Source organism: Somniosus microcephalus, chromosome 1 (genome assembly GCF_052327205.1).
Source record: "Somniosus microcephalus isolate GS21.2 chromosome 1, FLI_Smic_1.0, whole genome shotgun sequence".
NCBI lineage: Eukaryota > Metazoa > Chordata > Chondrichthyes > Squaliformes > Somniosidae > Somniosus > Somniosus microcephalus.
The window spans coordinates 287,855,181-287,872,782 of NC_140987.1; the positions used below are offsets into that span (position 1 = coordinate 287,855,181).

Sequence of the window (17,602 nt, forward strand, 5' to 3'; positions counted from 1 at the left end):
GTCACATCAGTCAGTTTGTGAAGCCAATGCCGCCAAGTTTTACTCAGTCGGTTTTCTGTTGGGTGGGGCGTCTGACCCGCCCAGTTAAAATCACGTTGGTGCCCTTATGACATCATTGGTGCCTTATTTGAATTGAATCATGAGGCACTGACCTCTTTCCAGCAGGTACCTTTGTGGCCTCAGTCAGCTGCAGAGTTAAAATGGTGGTTGGTGTAGTGATCTATAATATGTCATTCTATAGTGGACACTAGGTGGAGCAGGAGAGCTGTATAGTGCTGTATGTATAAGACTACACTACCCAGCGATATATTATATTAAGACTACATTACCCATGAGGCTAGGCTACCCACAAGGCAGCCGTCAAGATGGAAGCCTCTACAAGATGCTGTACAAGTCCACATGTGCTCAATAAAAGTAGCTAGCAAAAGCTAGCTGTGTTCATAATAAGAATGTCTATTTATTAATGAACATAACATGGTACCAGGGTGGTGAAGATCTGCTGAAAATTGTGAAAAGCGACATGGAGAATTTGAAGCCACCAGAGCGTTTGAATCTCACAGAAAAAATCGACGACAACTGGCAGACTTTTAAACAGCAATTCAAACTCTACATTGCAGCCATCGGATTCGGTACGAAGCCAGACGCAAGGAAGATAGCGTTGCTGCTTACGGTTGCAGGCCCACAGGCAATAGAGGTATTTAATACATTTGTATTTAATCCAGTGGAGAACAGAGAAAAATTAGAAGATGTGCTAAAAAAAATTTGATGCACATTGTTCTCCCAAAAAGAATGAGACGTATGAAAGATACATCTTCCCTTCTCGGACACAGCAACAAAATGAGACTTTTGATAGCTTTATAACTGATCTGAAACTGAAAGCACAGACATGTCATTTCTCTGAGCTCAAAGCATCCATGATTCATGACCAGATTGTGTTTGGTATTCATGATAAAAAAGTCAGGGAATGTCTGTTGAGAGAAACCGAACTAAATTTGGAAAATGCGGTGAAAATATGCCAAGCCAGCGAGCTAGCTCGAAATCACGCGAAGACTTTCAGTGAAATCAATAATGATGCGAATGTAATGAGTGATAATGCTGCTGTCGGTGCTGTGTCCTACAAGGGGAAGAAATGTGGGCAGGACAGAAATGAAAAGCAATCGGAGGATGAAATTTTTAATTGTAAACGCTGTGGTTACAAACACCAGTTAAGACAATGCCCAGCGTTTGGAAAAATGTGCACAAAGTGTAATGGAAAGAATCACTTTGCCAAACAATGCTTTTCAAAAGTAAAAACGATGAAGGGGCAATGAGTTAATGTGATTGAGGACACTGATTTAAGTGAGATATTTTTTGTAGGAATGGTGTCATGTGACGATATCAAAAAAGATACAGAAAATGTGCAGCCCTCAGAAATAGACAATGCTGAACATAAAGTTAATGCAGTAAAAGAGGACAAATGGATGATCCCACTGCAGATAAATGGAGCATTAGTTACATTGAAACTGGACACTGGGGCAAAAGCAAACTTAATCAGTCTGAGTGACATTAACAATATGAAAGAAAAGCCCAAAATACAGAAAAAGTCAGTACTACTGAAGGACTATAATGGACAGAAAATAGATAGCTTAGTTGTATGCAGACTTAAAGTGACAGTCAAAGACAAAGTGCATCATCTCATGTTTTCTGTTGTGGCTGAAAGACTTGATTCGATACTAGGTGACAAAGCTTGTGAAGACTTAGAACTGGTCAAGAGAGTCTACCGTATAAACTGTGCCATAAGCAGACCAGATGACTCAAGTGATGAAGCAGAGAGCCCATCAAGGATGAAAAGGCCAAAGTGTATCCATGTCTTCAAAAAGCCTAGTTTCTCCAAGAAGAAAGAAAAAGACTTCAAGGTCAAAGAGAAGCCAAAGGAAGAAAAGCACAAAGAGGAAAAACACAAGGAGAAAAAGTCCAAAGATATAACTGCAGCAGATGTTGTTAAGCAGTGGAAAGAGAAAAAGAAAAAGAAGAAGCCTGCACCAGAGCAGGAAGCAGTTCCGGTGGATACTCCTTCTTCCCTCAGGCCAATCTTTGGTGTTCCATTAGCCGAGGCTGCTGAGAGGACTATGCTGTATGATGGGATCCAGCTGCCAGCAGTTTTTCGAGGGTACATTGACTACATTGAGAGTTATGGCATGAAGAGTGAAGGAAACACTGAAACCCTCTCCAAGCAAAGATCGCAAGGAGACCTCGATCTATACAAGAGCAGATTGATGACAATGCCGCAACTGCATCTTGTCATTCACCGCCAGAACAATCTCATGAAGACACATCAGACTTACCCGTGTTGAGAAGATCCACACGTGAAGTAAAAAAGCCTGATAGACTTAATTTTTGAGTACAATGTAAAGCTTTGAAAATGTGTTGACTGTTTTGAAAATGTTTATGTTTATAGAGCACTAACAAAAGTGTTACTGATATTATCTTTATTGTTTTCTTGAAAGTTGATTGATATTGATTTTGTTAAACCTCAAAGAAAGGGGGATGTAGTGATCTATAGCATGTCATTCTATAGTGAACACTAGGTGGAGCCGGAGAGCTGTATATAGCTGTATGTATAAGACTACACTACCCAGCGATATATTATATTAAGACTACATTGCCCATGAGGCTAGGCTACCCACAAGGCAGCAGTCAAGATGGAAGCCTCTACAAGATGCTGTACAAGTCCACATGTGCTCAATAAAAGTAGCTAGCAAAAGCTATCTGTGTTCATAATAATAATGAACATAACAGTTGGGGGCTTTCTGGGGGAATGAAGAAGGAAATAAATTTTCCTGATGTCAATCACGCAGACACTCTGATCCCGGGTTGAGTTAAAATCAGGGTCATGGATTTTAGATTTTTAGTTATAAGTATGATCAAGTGCCCCGACCGCCAAATGGTCTGAGATCTGTTACTGCAGCGCACAGAGGGATATTAAATTTTAAGGCTCTTTTACCATACCATTTTTAGTCCAGGTTTATTATCATATAAGCTACTCCTGCAGGTGATCCTTCACTCCGTATGTTCCTGAGATTATTCCAGTTTCGCAGATATCTAGAGAAATTTCTATTGTGCCCAGGGATTGAAGAGATAATTCGCTTCAATTTTTCTCAGCTTTTGATATTGTTCTAGCAGATTTCTGTGAAATAATTAGATACAGTGGGTCAAGTGTTCTGGGGTACATTAGCATAGTGGTTATCTTACTGAACTAATAATCCAGACACCTGAGTTCAAATCCCACCATGACAGTTTTCAGTAAATTAAACTGATGAATTCAGTTAATTAAATAAATCTGGAATAAAAAGCTAGTATCAGTAGTGGTGACCATGGAGCTATGGGATTGTCGTAAAAATCTAACTGGTTCACTAATATCCGTTAGGGAAGGAAACATTACCCGGTCCAGCCTATATGTGACTCCAGACTGACTGTAATGTGTTTGACTCTTAACTACTCTCTGAAATGGCTGGCAAGCCACCCAGTTGTATGAAACTGCTACAAAAAAGTACAAAAAGAATAAAACCAGATGGACTACAAGGCATCGAAGGCATTGAGCCGGCCCAATCGACCCTGCAAAGTCCTTCTTACTAACATGTGGAGACTTGTGCCAAAATTGAGAGAGCTGTCCCATACACTAGTCAAGCAACAGCCTGACAGCCAAGATCTCTCTATTACCATGCCTGGGTGTCTCCTGCCCCACCGGCATGACAGACTCAGCAGAGGTGGTGGCACAGTGGTATACAGTCGATAGGGAGTGGCCCTCGGAGTCCTCAACATTGACTGCGGACCCCATGAAGTCTCTTGGCATTAGATCAAACAAGGGCAAGGAAACTTCCTGCTGATTACTACAAACACCCTCCCTCAGCTGATGAATCAGTACTCCTCCATGTTGAACACCACGTGGAAGAAGCACTGAGGGTAGCAAGGGCACAGGTGGATGGGAGGCTTCAATGTCTAAGAGTGGCTTGGTAGCACCACTACTGAGCAAGCTGGCTGAGTCCTGAAGGACATATCTGCCAGACTGGGCTTGCGGCAGGTGGTGAGAGAACCAATATGAGGGAAAACACTACTTAAACTCATCCTCACCAATCTACCTATCGTGTAGGCATTTTTCCATGGCAGCATTGGTAGGGGTGACCACCACACAGTCCTTGTGGAGATGAAGTCCCTTCTTCATACTGAGGACACCCTCCATTGTGTTGTGTGGCACAACCACCATGCCAAATAGGATAGATTCAGAACAGTTCTAGCAGCTCAAAACTGGGCATCCATGAGGCGCTGTGGGCCATCAGCAGCAGCAGAATTGTATTCCACCACAATCTGTAACCTCATGGCCCAGCATATCCTTCACTCGACCACTGCTCCAACAACACTTAAGAAGCTTGACACCATCCAGGACAAAGCAGCCCACTTGATTGGCATCCCATCCACCACCTTAAACATTCACTCCCTCCACCGCAGGCGTACCGTGACTGCAGTGCGTACCATCTACAAAATGCACTGCAGCAAATCGCCAAGGCTTCTTTGGCAGCACCTCCCAAGCCCACGACCTCTTCTACCTAGAAGGACAAGGGAAGCAGGTGCATGGAACACCACCAGCCCCAAGTTTCCCTCCAAGTCACACACCATCCTGACTTAGAAGTTAATCACCGATCCTTCATCGTCACTGGGTCAAAGTCCTGGAATTCACTACCTAACAGTACTGTGGAAGTACCTTCACCACCTGGACTGCAGCGGTTCAAGAAGGCTGCTCACCACCACCTTCTCAAAGGCAATTAGGGATGGGCAATAAATGCTGGCCTTGCCAGCGACGCCCACATCACATAAAAACGAATAAAACATTTTTTTTAAACCACTGCCAATCACCCTCATCATTATGCAATTTCCTACCTGTCCCTGATAGTCACCCTCATCAAAAGCACTTCATCCATCAGCTGAACACGTCCCATTACAGTCACTCATAGGTCTGTTCTTTCCCCAGTTGCAGGAGAAGAAGTGCAAAACGGGGAACAGGAGAGAACCGGAGGTGGGACACCACAATCTCACAGCTGACAACTGGCGAGGAGGAAGCACTGGAGATCAGTGGTGTTTCACCATCCCTGGCCATCGGAGATGGGGATCCCACAGCTACCTGGTGACAGAGTTAAATACAATGCTCATTCATGTCATACAACACTCGGTCGAGTTGGCTTGATTTCAGCAGCAAGTGAAATATGATCCTCTTCACAATGAATCTTAAGTGCTGTTTATTTCTGCTATGGTTGCAATGTCACAGGACTCATGCTTACCATGCATCAGCTCAGATACTCGCACTTCAGTGAGACCAGATAGACCGATAGTGATAGTTGAGTTTTCACCTGGTGACTCACACTTCACAAGTGAGCAGGAGCAGATAGTGGTGGCTTGAACAGCTGTGGAGAGTCCAGATCAGAGGGCACAGCCCTCTTCAACCTCCGCTCAGCTGGACACAGATGCTGTATCCCGGGGCCATCGATGTAAAGCATAATCATTCAGCAGCACCAGAAAATGTGTGTTGTACTGACAGGCCTTTGAAGCACACTGACCATGATTTCAGAGAGAATGGAGGAGTCCACCTCAAGCATGAGTGCACTGGTGTCACAGGGCATTTCGATGATGTTTTCTTGCATGGGTAGATTGGGCAACTCCATGGAACATCAATCGCAGCAAGCAAACAAGTTCATGCACAGCTGGACCATGGCCATGCAGACTCTGGATGGCAACATGCCTGGCAACTTAAATAGGATGATAGATAGCTTAGCATTGGCATTACAGCGCATCACTGATCTGCACCAAGTTGCTCTCCAGCAAAGTGGTAGAAGTGAAGTGCAGCTGGCCCATGAGAGGGGTCATGGCGAAAGGGGACATGGAAGTAGGAACTACACTTCTCACCCGTTGACCCCACACCAAACCCCACGCACCCTCCCCTGCCACCTCCAAGCATGTACCAGACATGCTCCCTCATGTTCCGATGGCTGTCTGCCCCTGCACAGGTGCCAGTGGAGCAGTCTTTGGTGATGCCCTTGTGATGAAATATATGCCTTCATCAGCCCATGTGTTTTACCTGCTTGTATTGTGTGAACCGCCCCCTTTTGTTCCTATTGTGTGTATTGGCTACGCCCCTGTCTTTTGCCATATAAAGGTCTCAAGAGCTGTATGAGTCATTCCTACCAGATGAACCCGATGTGGGAAGACCTGCAATGCTGCAATGTTCTTAATGATTAAAAGCCTTCAGTTGAATCCTTGTCTTTGAGTTATTGATGGCATATCAGCCCTCACGGGCTCTAACACTCAGATGTTGGTGGTCAAGAGCATCTCAGCAGTCAGAGCAGGGATCTGGGAAGACAGCCTCTTACTTTGCACCACTTTCCCATGTTGCCCATTCTTGGTTGCTGGCTGACAATTCGCCTCTTCAGTTGCTTGCTAATGAGTGGGAAGACATAAATTGAAAGGGACCAATGGGGGAATGTGCAATGAGTGGTTGGTTGTTTGCAGGGCTGCTTTGTGTCAGTGGCATTGGGGTATGCGGGGGTAAGAATAGGTGGTAACTAACTGAATTGTGCTTTAATACAATTAATGCAGAGTGCAGTACACCAGGACCATTCTGGAGACCCTAGCTGGCAAATATTGAAAGGCACCTGCAGACCTGTCCAGGCACCTCACATGAATCTTGACCATGCTAATGGCTTGCTCAATGAAACATCTGGTTCTGATATGGTCTTTATTTCCATTGGTTGGGTTTCTCACGGGTGTCATGAACCAAGTTTTAAGGTGGTATCCCTTGTCTCATAGCAGCCATCTTGCAGCAAGATGAAAGCATTAGAATCATAGGGGGAGAAATTGGGTGAGTAGCGCCACTTGTTAGCGCCTAAAGAGGCAGGCAGTGGCTGTAGCGCCACTGGCTGCGCCTCCCGCGATATTGAGTTGGGGCGATAATGGTGGCGTTAGCCTTTTGCGCAGCGCCGCCACCGATGACATCATCAGTGTGCACAGCGCCCCATTCACGCCCCGTTCACGATATTTGGTTGCGAACGGCGCAGTTGCGCCGTTCGCTACCCGCGCCTGGTTCACGGGGCCTTACTGTGCTGGCAACAGCGCAAGATAAGGTGGAGGTGCGGGGCGGCCGCCTGCCAGCACCTCCGTCCCCGGCTTCCTGACCCACCCCCCGTGGCATTGCCAGCTGTTTCCCGAGAGCCCGACACTTCTCCTCCGTGCCGGGCTCTTTTGCTGGCATTCGCGATCGGGGATCGCGCTGTTGCAGGCCCCTCCCCCTTAACAATAGGAGGAAGGCCTGCAGCACCGCAGTGTGCCGTGCCGCAGCGTGTGGCGCTGTGGCACGTTGCGCTGCGATATTCAGTTTCAGCGCCCTAAGAGGGACGCAGAACGCCTCGAGCCTCGCCCCGTCTCCCTCAAGGGGCAATGAAACTGAATATCGGACGATCGCTGAAGACTCGAACGCTGCGCTAAATCCTGTGCTCAGGCGAACTTGGCGCCAGTTTGGCGCCTCAACCCAATTTCTAGGCCTTAGAATCATAGACTAGTACAGCACAGACGGAGGCCATTCGGCAAATCAAATCTGAGCTGGCTGGTTCGAAGAGCAATCTGGTTAGTCTCACTCTCCTGCTCTAACCCCATATCCCTGCAATTTTACCTCTTTCAACTATTTATCCAATTCTCTTTTGAAGGCTACTATTGAATCTGTATCCACCACCCTATCAGGCAGTGTGTTCCACATCCTAACCAGTCATTCAGTAAAAAGGTTTTTCCTCATGTCACTTCTGGTTCTTTTACCAATCACCTTAAATCTGTGCCTTCCATGTATCGGCCCTTCAGCCACTGGAAACAGTTTCTTGTTATTTACTCTATTAAAACCATTCATGATTTTAAAAACCTCTATCATACCTCCTCTTAGCCTTCTCAGCTCCAAGGAGAATTTAAAAAAAATTATGAATGGTTTTTCTGGAGCGAATATTTCCTCTGATTGGGGAGTCAGTGAGGAGAGGGTCATCAACAGGTTAGGGGAAACGTATTTGTGTTGAGTCAGAGACCATTGTATAATTTAAGGGAAAATTTGACACATATTTGAAGCAGAGGTAGATACAGGGCTATGGGGAGAGTGCTGGGCACTGGGGTTAGTTTGAGGTTGTTCTAGCAGAGAGCTGGCACAGAGACAGTGGACCAAATGGCCTCTTTCTGTGATGTAAAGCCCTATGATTCTATAGTATTAGTGAGCACTCGCTTAAAACACAGTTTACCAGTATAGTGCTGCTCACACGGTTAAAAGCGGAACTTGCAGAACGACAACCAATGGTTAAAAAAACACAAGATGGAAAATCAGCAAAGTGTCTGACTTCGACCAAAAACAGAGTAACATAATTATCAGAAGGAGGAAAGATCAGAAAGAACCCAAAGAAAACGAGAAAGCAACGGGGGAATAAAAGGTGACACGTTAGGTATAAGAGATGGTGGAGCCTAAGCACAGGACAGAGATAAAAGCTGAGAAGGCGGAGGACACAATGGGGGAATTGAGAAAATAGGAGAAATGGGAACAGGAGAAAAATGTTTAAAAAGTGAAATAATAGTAACGGATTGAGTCGTGGGAGAATTGAAAGAAGTTAGATTAAAACTATGGACTAAACTGGGAAATGAAAGCCAGAAGGAAAACATGACAGAGTGTTTAGAGGACGGGGGGGGGGGGGGGGGATTGTAAATGTGATGATGAGAAGGGCGGAGAGTGGCTGCGAGCGGTCTGGGGGTCTAATCTGAAAAGTCGCAAGAATCTCAGAGGCCATCAGAGAGAGGGAGGGACAAGTTATTAATAAAAACGGCGGTGAGTCAGAGCAAAGGAGCAAAAATAGCTATAAAAGGGGGAGATTGTTCAGAGACATGCAGAAGACAGGGGGACAGGAGAGAGAGAGAGTTCAGCAGAGACATCTCGCAAACCGACTGAGCACCAGGAGCAGCGAGTGAGAAGAAGACTAGTTTTACAGAGAAGCCCAGGCTGAAGACTCGTGAGCTGAGATGAAGTGTCTAATGTGTGTTCTGGTAATCAACCTGTTCCTCACCTCCTTTCCCATTTCTGTCTTGTCCCAGACCTTCAAGCTGTGTGGCCGGGATTTCCGCCGAGCCGTAATCATTTCCTGTGGGGCATCTCGCTGGAAGAGCCTTCTCGATAACCAAAATGGTGATTATTCCAAAACTCCCTTTCCCATGTCCCTGTCCAGAAAGTTAAACGTTTTTAACATCATTGTATCCGAGAGGTTCGAATGTTATTTATGGAGGCTCCCAGTGACTCACAACAGTGACTGCACTCCAAAAGTTGGCTGTAAAGCGCTTTGGGACGTCCGGTGAAAGGCGATATAAATGCAAGTCTTTCTTTTTCAGTGAGGTAGGGATCATATTAGGCTCATTGTCACTGGAATATTCATCTTAATATTTATATGTTATATGTTCTCCCAGTCTACAAATAGCTACTAGTAATAGTTTGATTGTGTGTAATGTAGTGACAGAAGAGCAGAATTTCCAGCTGTCAAGCCAGGGTTAGAAACTTTAAAATCAAAAATACAAACATGAATTTCCCATCGGCAGGGGTGGGAGGGGGGATAATTAAGAGACAAAAGAGAGGTCGCTACATTCTAAGATTTAGGAAAAACATCTGGCAACAGACAAAAATGGTTACCGAAACACATGTCAGAATGGTTAAACTCTCTCATGTCGTCACTCCACTCGAGAATTGGTGATCCATGGACTGGTGCTCGAATCAACTTTCTGTCACACCTGCCGTGTAGAACTGTTCAACCTTGTGACCAGACATTGATTACTCATCACTCTATATAGCAATCTATATTTAAACAACTATGTCTGAGCAGTGAGAATACAGTGGAGTACAATAAAGCAGAGGACCTGAGAGTCCAGGGACCAGATTATTCCTCTGCCCGAGACAGAGGAGAGCAGGTGATGGCTGTAGTGTCCGGCGTATAAATAACACACGGACTGCAGGAGAACGGTAATAACAGGTGTTTACTGAACAGAGTGTATGCTGGAAGTAACTGTACAAATTACTACAAGGTGTTATATACAGGTGTGGTCCCTACTGGTACTGCAGTATACAGGGGCTGCAAAAGATAGTTCCTCTCTTAAAGGTACATACATTACAATGGCCTCCTGCTATCTGGACAGAGGGCAGGAAAATAAGACCAGTTTCAATAATCTAGTAGTGGTCACTCACAGATGGAGTTTTATTTCTGTTCCAGATCCCTTCCAGTCCTCAGCTGATGAAGACTACTTCAAAGAAATGGACAATATGAAGAAGCTTCAGAGGATGTTTGACAGGAACAAAGAACTCGAGCCATCTTTTGCGGAGCAAGCATTCGATGACGACGACAATCAGTACGATCAGACACCAGACGATTTCAGCGAGTACATCCACCAGATTGAGGGAGGCAGCAATATCGACCGGGCATTCGTATCATCACAGATGCAGCATCTACCGTGGGCCAGATCCTTTAGGAAGAAAAGGGAAAGATCGTCAGGAGTGGCAAGGAAATGCTGCACTTACGGCTGCACCACAAAAGAGATTCAAAAACTCTGCTGAAAACTGTACATCTCTAATAATAGAACATTCTATACACATGGTCTCTGTTTCAGTGAGATGTTAAACCATGTAGTCTATTAAACATCTCACAAATGTGGAATAAGGCAATTGTAATTTACATGTAATTTCTAGTATGGTCTATGTGACAGACTTGTGGTAGTCATCCTGATGTTCTTAAAACCAATAAAACAAATTGCAGCTGTAAAGGTTTCAACTCTTAATTTCTTATGATGATTTTTTGTAAATAGTTTATTCAATTTGTTAAATATTGTAGTCTATTCTAGTATTATATATTGCAGACTATATTAAGTCCAGAGACTTGAGCACAAAAATCTAGGCTGACTGACTGTATATTACTGAGGGAGTGCTGCACTGTCGGAGATGTCGTCTTTCAGATGCGACATTAAACCGAGGCCCGTCTGCTCTCTCAGTTGGATGTAAAAGATCCCATAGCATCATTTTGAAGAAGAGCAAGGGAGTTCTCTCAGGTGTCCTGGCCAATATTTATCCCTCAATCAACATCACTAACAAAACAGATTATCTGGTCATTATCGCATTGCTGTTTGTGGGAGCTTGTATACAAATTGGCTGCTGTGTTTCCCACATTATAACAATGAATACACATCAAAATTTCATTGGCTGTAAAGCACTTTGGGATGTCCTGAGGTTGTGAAAGGCTCTATAGAGATGCAAGTATTTCTTTTTTTTAATTTCCCAATGGTCTTCTCACACTATCACTGACGCCCATGCACAAACTCTGGAGTGAGGTTCAAAAACCGTCCACTGTAGACAAATTCAGTGTGTATTGATGATGAAAGATTGAATCTTTATCTTATGTGAGGCCATATTAGCTGGTACAATAAAATACATATGGTAATGATTTCATCCTGATAGGCAACATTAAACAGGGGAAAAGTTAAGATCACACACAGTTTTCCAAATCCAATTCAGCTGCTCCTCCTGTACTACAGCAACAACTTGCCTTTAACATAATAAAACATCCCATGGCACAGAATTATTTATTAATCTAAAGGCATCATCAATCAACATGCAAAATGGGTTTAACTGCTACGTAGCCACAACCTCTGTGAGACAAACTCTTCAAAACGTAAGCTGAAAGCATTCAATTATTAAGTTTGGATGCATCAAATGATGCCAAACCCAGTAAAGGTACTGCAATTATCAGATACGCTTTTCCTAAAACAAAATAAAACTCTATAAGCCGAAAACCGGCCTGATCACAACAACTTATTCCGCAAACAAAAACCAAGGTTTAGTGCAAGCATGGTCGATATGGAGCAGCTTTGTGATAGGGCACTTAAACTTACTATTCATTGCCAGCAAAGACCAAGGGGGCGATATTCCCAGCCCCAAGGAAGCGGGTTTGGAGGCGGGACAGTTGGCAAAATGGCAAAAACTGAGGGCGGGTTCGGAACCCTCCTCCGCGCAATTTTGCGGGAGGCGGGTTTGATGGGTGCAATTCGGTCCTGCCTCCATCAGTCGGGAGTGGTTGTTAAGAACCTTAAATAGTAGTTAAGGGCTTCTATAATCCTATTTTGACAGGCTTTCGTTATTTTACCACATTTTCAGCATGTTGCACGACCCTCCTAAACCACGCCAGCTAATCCTGGTGGGTTGACAAGTGGGTGGCCTCCTCACAGCTGCAGCTCCACCATTAAAATGAAGCTTTCATCAGGGAGCAGTTGCAGGTGCTGGAACTTTTGTTCCAAAGGTCTTTCAGCACATTAAGCAGGCCTACCGAGGTCAGAGGTGCTGCAGCTTCTATCTCTCAACTGGGGCCTCCTTGGAAGACCCTCTCCCAGCTTGCACTGAGCACTTCCCCAACAGAGGTATCTGCAAGCAGCATGGGAACCATTTATTTCCTTTCACCATGGACCTCAGATTCGGATGAGGAGCAGCCACGGCAGCAGCAGAACCAGGCAGCTCAGCAGCAACAGCAGCAGCAGACCCAACCTCCTGCTCACCCACCTGATGCTGCACAGGCCAGAAGGCGCCAGCACATGGAAGCACGCCATGCAAGGCATGCACTCATCCTGGCCAGATTTGCATAAGTTGCGCATTGTGGCACATGTGCTTTGGTCCTTCTTAACACTTGGGTCCTTGGGTCCTTCTTAACTCAACTGGCCAATTAGGGGAAAATCGCAATTTTTTCCCACCTCTCAGTAGAGGCGGGCTTGGAACACACCCAAACTGAAACTCGCCTCCAACCCGCCTCCATTGGGAAAATCGCGCCCCAAGACTCCAATCTTTTCACCTTACAGTGATTGTCCCCCCTCCCCAGTGTATGCTGTTGGCTTCTCCATTCAGGGACACATTTTTGACTCAGTGGTCCATGGCAACAACAACAACAACAACTTGCATTTATATAGCACCATTAATGTAGTAAATCATAAGAACATAAGAGCATAAGAAGTAGCAGCAGGATTAGTTCATTTGGCCCTTCGAGCCTGCTCCGCCATTCAATAAGATCATGGTTGATCTTCTACCTCAACTCCAATTTCTCATTAAAGTACCAGCGAATTTTTAATCCAATCTTTTAAACATACTTTGCCGCAGTGTATTCATGTTTTGTCACAATCAACTTCAGTTTAGGCTACATCCCGATATACTTCAGCTGTGCGCGCTGCAAAAGTCAGCTTCCATAGGCAGACCCACTCTTCCTATAGACCTGATACTACACCTGAAATGTTAGCCTATTGTCCACGTACTCCTGGTCTTTCTGAACCAGTGCATACACCATGTGCCTTATGCTGAAAATTAATTCATGCTTATTAAGTTAAGTTATACAGAAGAATAAAGCAAAAATAAATAGAATACTACAGCACAGAAGGAGGCCATTCGGCTCATCGAGTCTGCACCGGCTCTTTATAAGAGCAATCCAGTTAGTCTCACTCCCCCACTCTTGCCTCATAGCTCTGCAATTTTTTCTCCTTCAAGTATTTACCTAATTCCCTTTTGAAGGCTACTATTGAAACTGTATACACCACCCTGTCAGCCAGTGCATTGCAAATCCTAACCACTCATTGTGTAAAAAAGTTGTTCCTCATGTCGCTTCCGGTTCTTTTGCCAATCACCTTAAATCTGTGCCCTCTGGTTATCGACCCTTCAGCCACTGGAAACAGTTTCTTGTTTTTTACTCTGTCTAAACTTTTCATGATTTTAAGCATCTCTATCAGATCTCCTCTTAGCATTCTTGACTCTCAGGAGAATAACCTCAGCTTCTCTAGTCTATCCACGTAACTGTAATCCCTCATCGCTGGAATCATTCTAGTAAATCTCTTCAGTACCCTCTCCAAAGCCTTCACGGCCTTCCTAAGGTGTGGTGCCCAGAATTGGACTCAATACTCCAGCTGGGGCCAAGCTAGTGTTTTATGTAGGTTTAGCATAACTTCATGTCTTTTGCACGCCAAGCCTCTATTTATAAAGCCCAGGATCCCATATGCTTTATTAAATGCATTGTTAACCTGTCCTGCCACATTCAAAGATTCGTGCACAAGCACCCTCAGGTCTCTCTCTTCTTGCACCCCCTTTAAAATTGTACCATTTAGCTTGTATTGTCTCTCCTCATTCTTCCTACCAAAATGTATCACCTCACACTTTTCTGTGTTAAATTTCATCAGCCCATTCCACCAGCCTGTCTATGTCCTCTTGAAATCTATTACGATCTTCCTTTCTGTTTACTACGCTTCCAACTTTTGGCCATCTGCAAGTTTTGAAATTGTGCCCTGTACCCACAAATCCAAGCCATTAATGTATATCAAAAACAGGAGTGGTCCTAGTACTGAACCCTGTAGTCTGAGAAACAGCCATTCACCTTTCTATCCCTTAGCCAATTTTGTATCCATGCTGCTACTGCCCCTTTTATCCTATGTGCTACAATTTTGCGAACAAGACTAACATGTGGTACTTTATCTAATGCCTTTTGAAAGTCCATATACACACCATCAACTGCACTGCCCCCATATATCCTCTCCGTTACCTCATCAAAATCTCAATCAAGTTAGTCAAACACGATTTTCCCTTAAGAAATCCATGCTGGCTCTCCTTTGTTAGTTCATTCTTGTCCAAGTGGTTGTTCATTTTCTCCCGGATTATTATTTCCAAAAGCTTCCCCACCACTGACGTTAAATTGACTGGCCTATAATTGGCAGGTTTATCCTTTTCTCCTTTATTGGGAGCTCCCTGGGAATCTTGCGCACACCTGCAGAAATATCATTTGTGGTTGCACATTGATGGAGTGGAAACCCTTCCAGTTTACGAATACTTCTGGTTGATCTGGGGGGGTGCAGATTGTCACGCATGTGCAGTCGATGTGGGAATCTAGCCAGAGCCACAAACCAAAGTGCCCGCTCATTCTGGCTGGCATCATCGCAAGCGAAGTTAACATAATCGGCGGCCCTGGCAAAAAAGCCCTTAATCACCTGCCTTATGCATATGTGGACCGCCGACTGGGAGATCCTGAATCTGTCTCCGGCAGTGCCCTGGATGGAGCCAGAGGTAAAAAATGTCGAGGGCAGTACTCACATTAACAGCCACTAGCAACATGTGGGCACCAGGTCCAGGGGGCAAGTCTTCTTCTAGGAGGCTGCTGATGTCTGGCCGGCCTGATGTGAAAACCTGAGCCTCCTGAAGCACTGCAATTCAGACAGGTCAAGAAATCTCAGCCTCTGTCTGTAGACACTGTTTTGCAGGTAGTGCCTCCTGCGAGCTCCACCACTCTGCAGCTCCCCTCCCTGTTGATCCCCTCTCTGCAGCTCCCCACTCTGTTGATCCCCTCTCTGCTGATCCCCTCTCTGCCGATTCCCTCCCTACTGTCCAGCTGCAGATCTGTCAACAGCAGGCTGTTGCTGCTGCTGATGGTCATATTGCTCCTCGTCCAAGGTCCAATCTAAGGCAGCCAAGGAGCCACCCATCCTGGTCTGATTCTGAAAACTTCCAAATTGTAGCAAGTAAACTCTCAGCAGAAATATTGTGAACAAACTCTTTCCTACAAGTAAGTAAGAAAGCAGCTGAGAATCAGTGGATAAATCCCCAGGCCCGGATGAAATGTATCCCTGGCTGTTAAGCGAAGCAAAAGAGGAAATTGCAGAGGCCCTGACCATCATTTTTCAATCCTCTCTAGCTTCAGGTGCGGTGCCGGAGGACTGGAGGACTGCTAATGTGGTACCCTTGTTTAAAAGGGAGAAAAGGCTAGACTGAGTAATTACAGGCCAGACAGCCTAACCTCAGTGGTGGGAAAACTATTGGAAAGAATTCTGAAGGATAGGATAAATCTTCATTTAGGAAGACATGGATTAATCTAGGATAGCCAGCACGGATTTTTTAAGGGAAGGTCGTGTCTGACCAAATTGATTGAATTTTTTGAGGAAGTAACAAGGAGGGTAAATGAGGGTAGTGCGTTTGATGTAGTGTATATGGACTTTAGCAAGGCTTTTGATAAGGTTCCACATGGCAGACTGGTCACAAAGCTAAAAGCCCATAGGATCCAGGGCAAAGTGTCAAGTTGGATTCAAAACTGGCTCGGAGACAGGAAGCAGAGTGTAATGGTTGATGGGTGTTTTTGTGCCTGGAAGGCTGTTTCCAGTGGGGTTCCGCAGGCCTCAGTACTAGGTCCCTTGCTTTTTGTGATATATATCAACGATCTTGACTTGAATGTAGAGGGTAGGATTAAGAAGTTTGCAGATGATTCTAAAATTGGCTGTGTGGATGATACTGAAGAAGGAAGCTGTAGACTGCAGGAAGATATCAATAAATTGGTCAGGTGGGCAGAACAGTGGCAAATGGATTTCAATCCAGAGAAGTGTGAGGTAATGCATTTGGGGAGGGCTAACAAGGAAAGGGAATACACATTAAATGGTAGGACACTTAGTGGTGTAGTGGACAAATGGACCTTGGAGTGCATGTCCACAGATCCCTGAAGGTAGCAGGCCAAGAAGATAAGGTGGTTAAGAAGGCATACGGAATGCTTGCCTTTATTAGCTGTGGCATAGAATACAAGAGCAGGGGGATTATGCTTCAACTGTATAAAACATGAGTTAGGCCTCAGCTAGAGTACTACATGCAATTCTGGTCACCACATTACAGCAAAGATGTGGTTGCACTAGAGAGGGTACAGAGGAGATTTACAAGGATGGTGCCGGGAGTAGAGATTCTTAGCTATGAGGACAGACTGGATTGGCTGAGTCTGTTTTCCTTGGAACAGAGGAGGCTGAGGGGAGAGCTTATTGAGGTGTATAATATTATGAGGGGCCTAGATAGAATGGCTAGGAATGACCTATTTCCCTTAGCCGAGGGGTCAAAAACCAGGGGACACAGATTTAAAGCAATTGGGGGAGGTTTAGAGGGGATTTGAGGGGAAATTTCATCAGCCAGAGGGTTCTGGAACTCACTGCCTGAAAGGGTGGTAGAGGCAGGAACCCTAACCACATTTAAAAAGTACTTGGATGTACACTTGAATGATCTAACCTGCAGGGCTGCTGACCAAGCGCTGGGAAGTGGGATTAGGCTGGATAGCTCTTTGTTGGCTGGCGCGGACAAGATGGGCTGAAATGGCCTCCTTCCGTGCTGAATCTTTCTATGATTCTATGAGAATCCTGAGTGTTGATTGAAGTATTTCCATGACATTTACTCAGCCCCATGAATTCATTGGAGAGTTCCAGGAAGCTGGGGAAACCCATGGATGCACCATTGAATTTAAGAACATAAGAACATAAGAAATAGGAGCAGGAGTAGGCCAATCGGCCCCTCGAGCCTGCTCCACCATTCAATAAGATCATGGCTGATCTGATCCTAACCTCAAATCTTCTATCACTCTGCATCCACCCGAACCCATGTGATCTCCCAGGAGAGGCGAAAAACCAGATAAAGACCCAATGGCCAATTTGGGAGAAAAAAATCTGGGAAATTCCTCTCCGACCCATCTAGGCGATCGAAATTCTTCCAGGA

General features: G+C 45.0%; 1 protein-coding gene across 1 annotated transcript; it reads left to right on the forward strand.

Moving 5' to 3' along the window:
• The first annotated feature begins 8,907 nt into the window (after positions 1-8,907).
• LOC147124826 (relaxin-3-like) lies at positions 8,908-10,842 on the forward strand. Its single transcript, XM_085993679.1, has 2 exons — positions 8,908-9,226; positions 10,296-10,842. The coding sequence occupies exons 1-2, from the start codon at positions 9,064-9,066 to the stop codon at positions 10,634-10,636; spliced, it is 504 nt and encodes a 167-aa protein (XP_085849805.1). The 5' UTR covers positions 8,908-9,063; the 3' UTR covers positions 10,637-10,842.
• Positions 10,843-17,602: the final 6,760 nt, after the last annotated feature.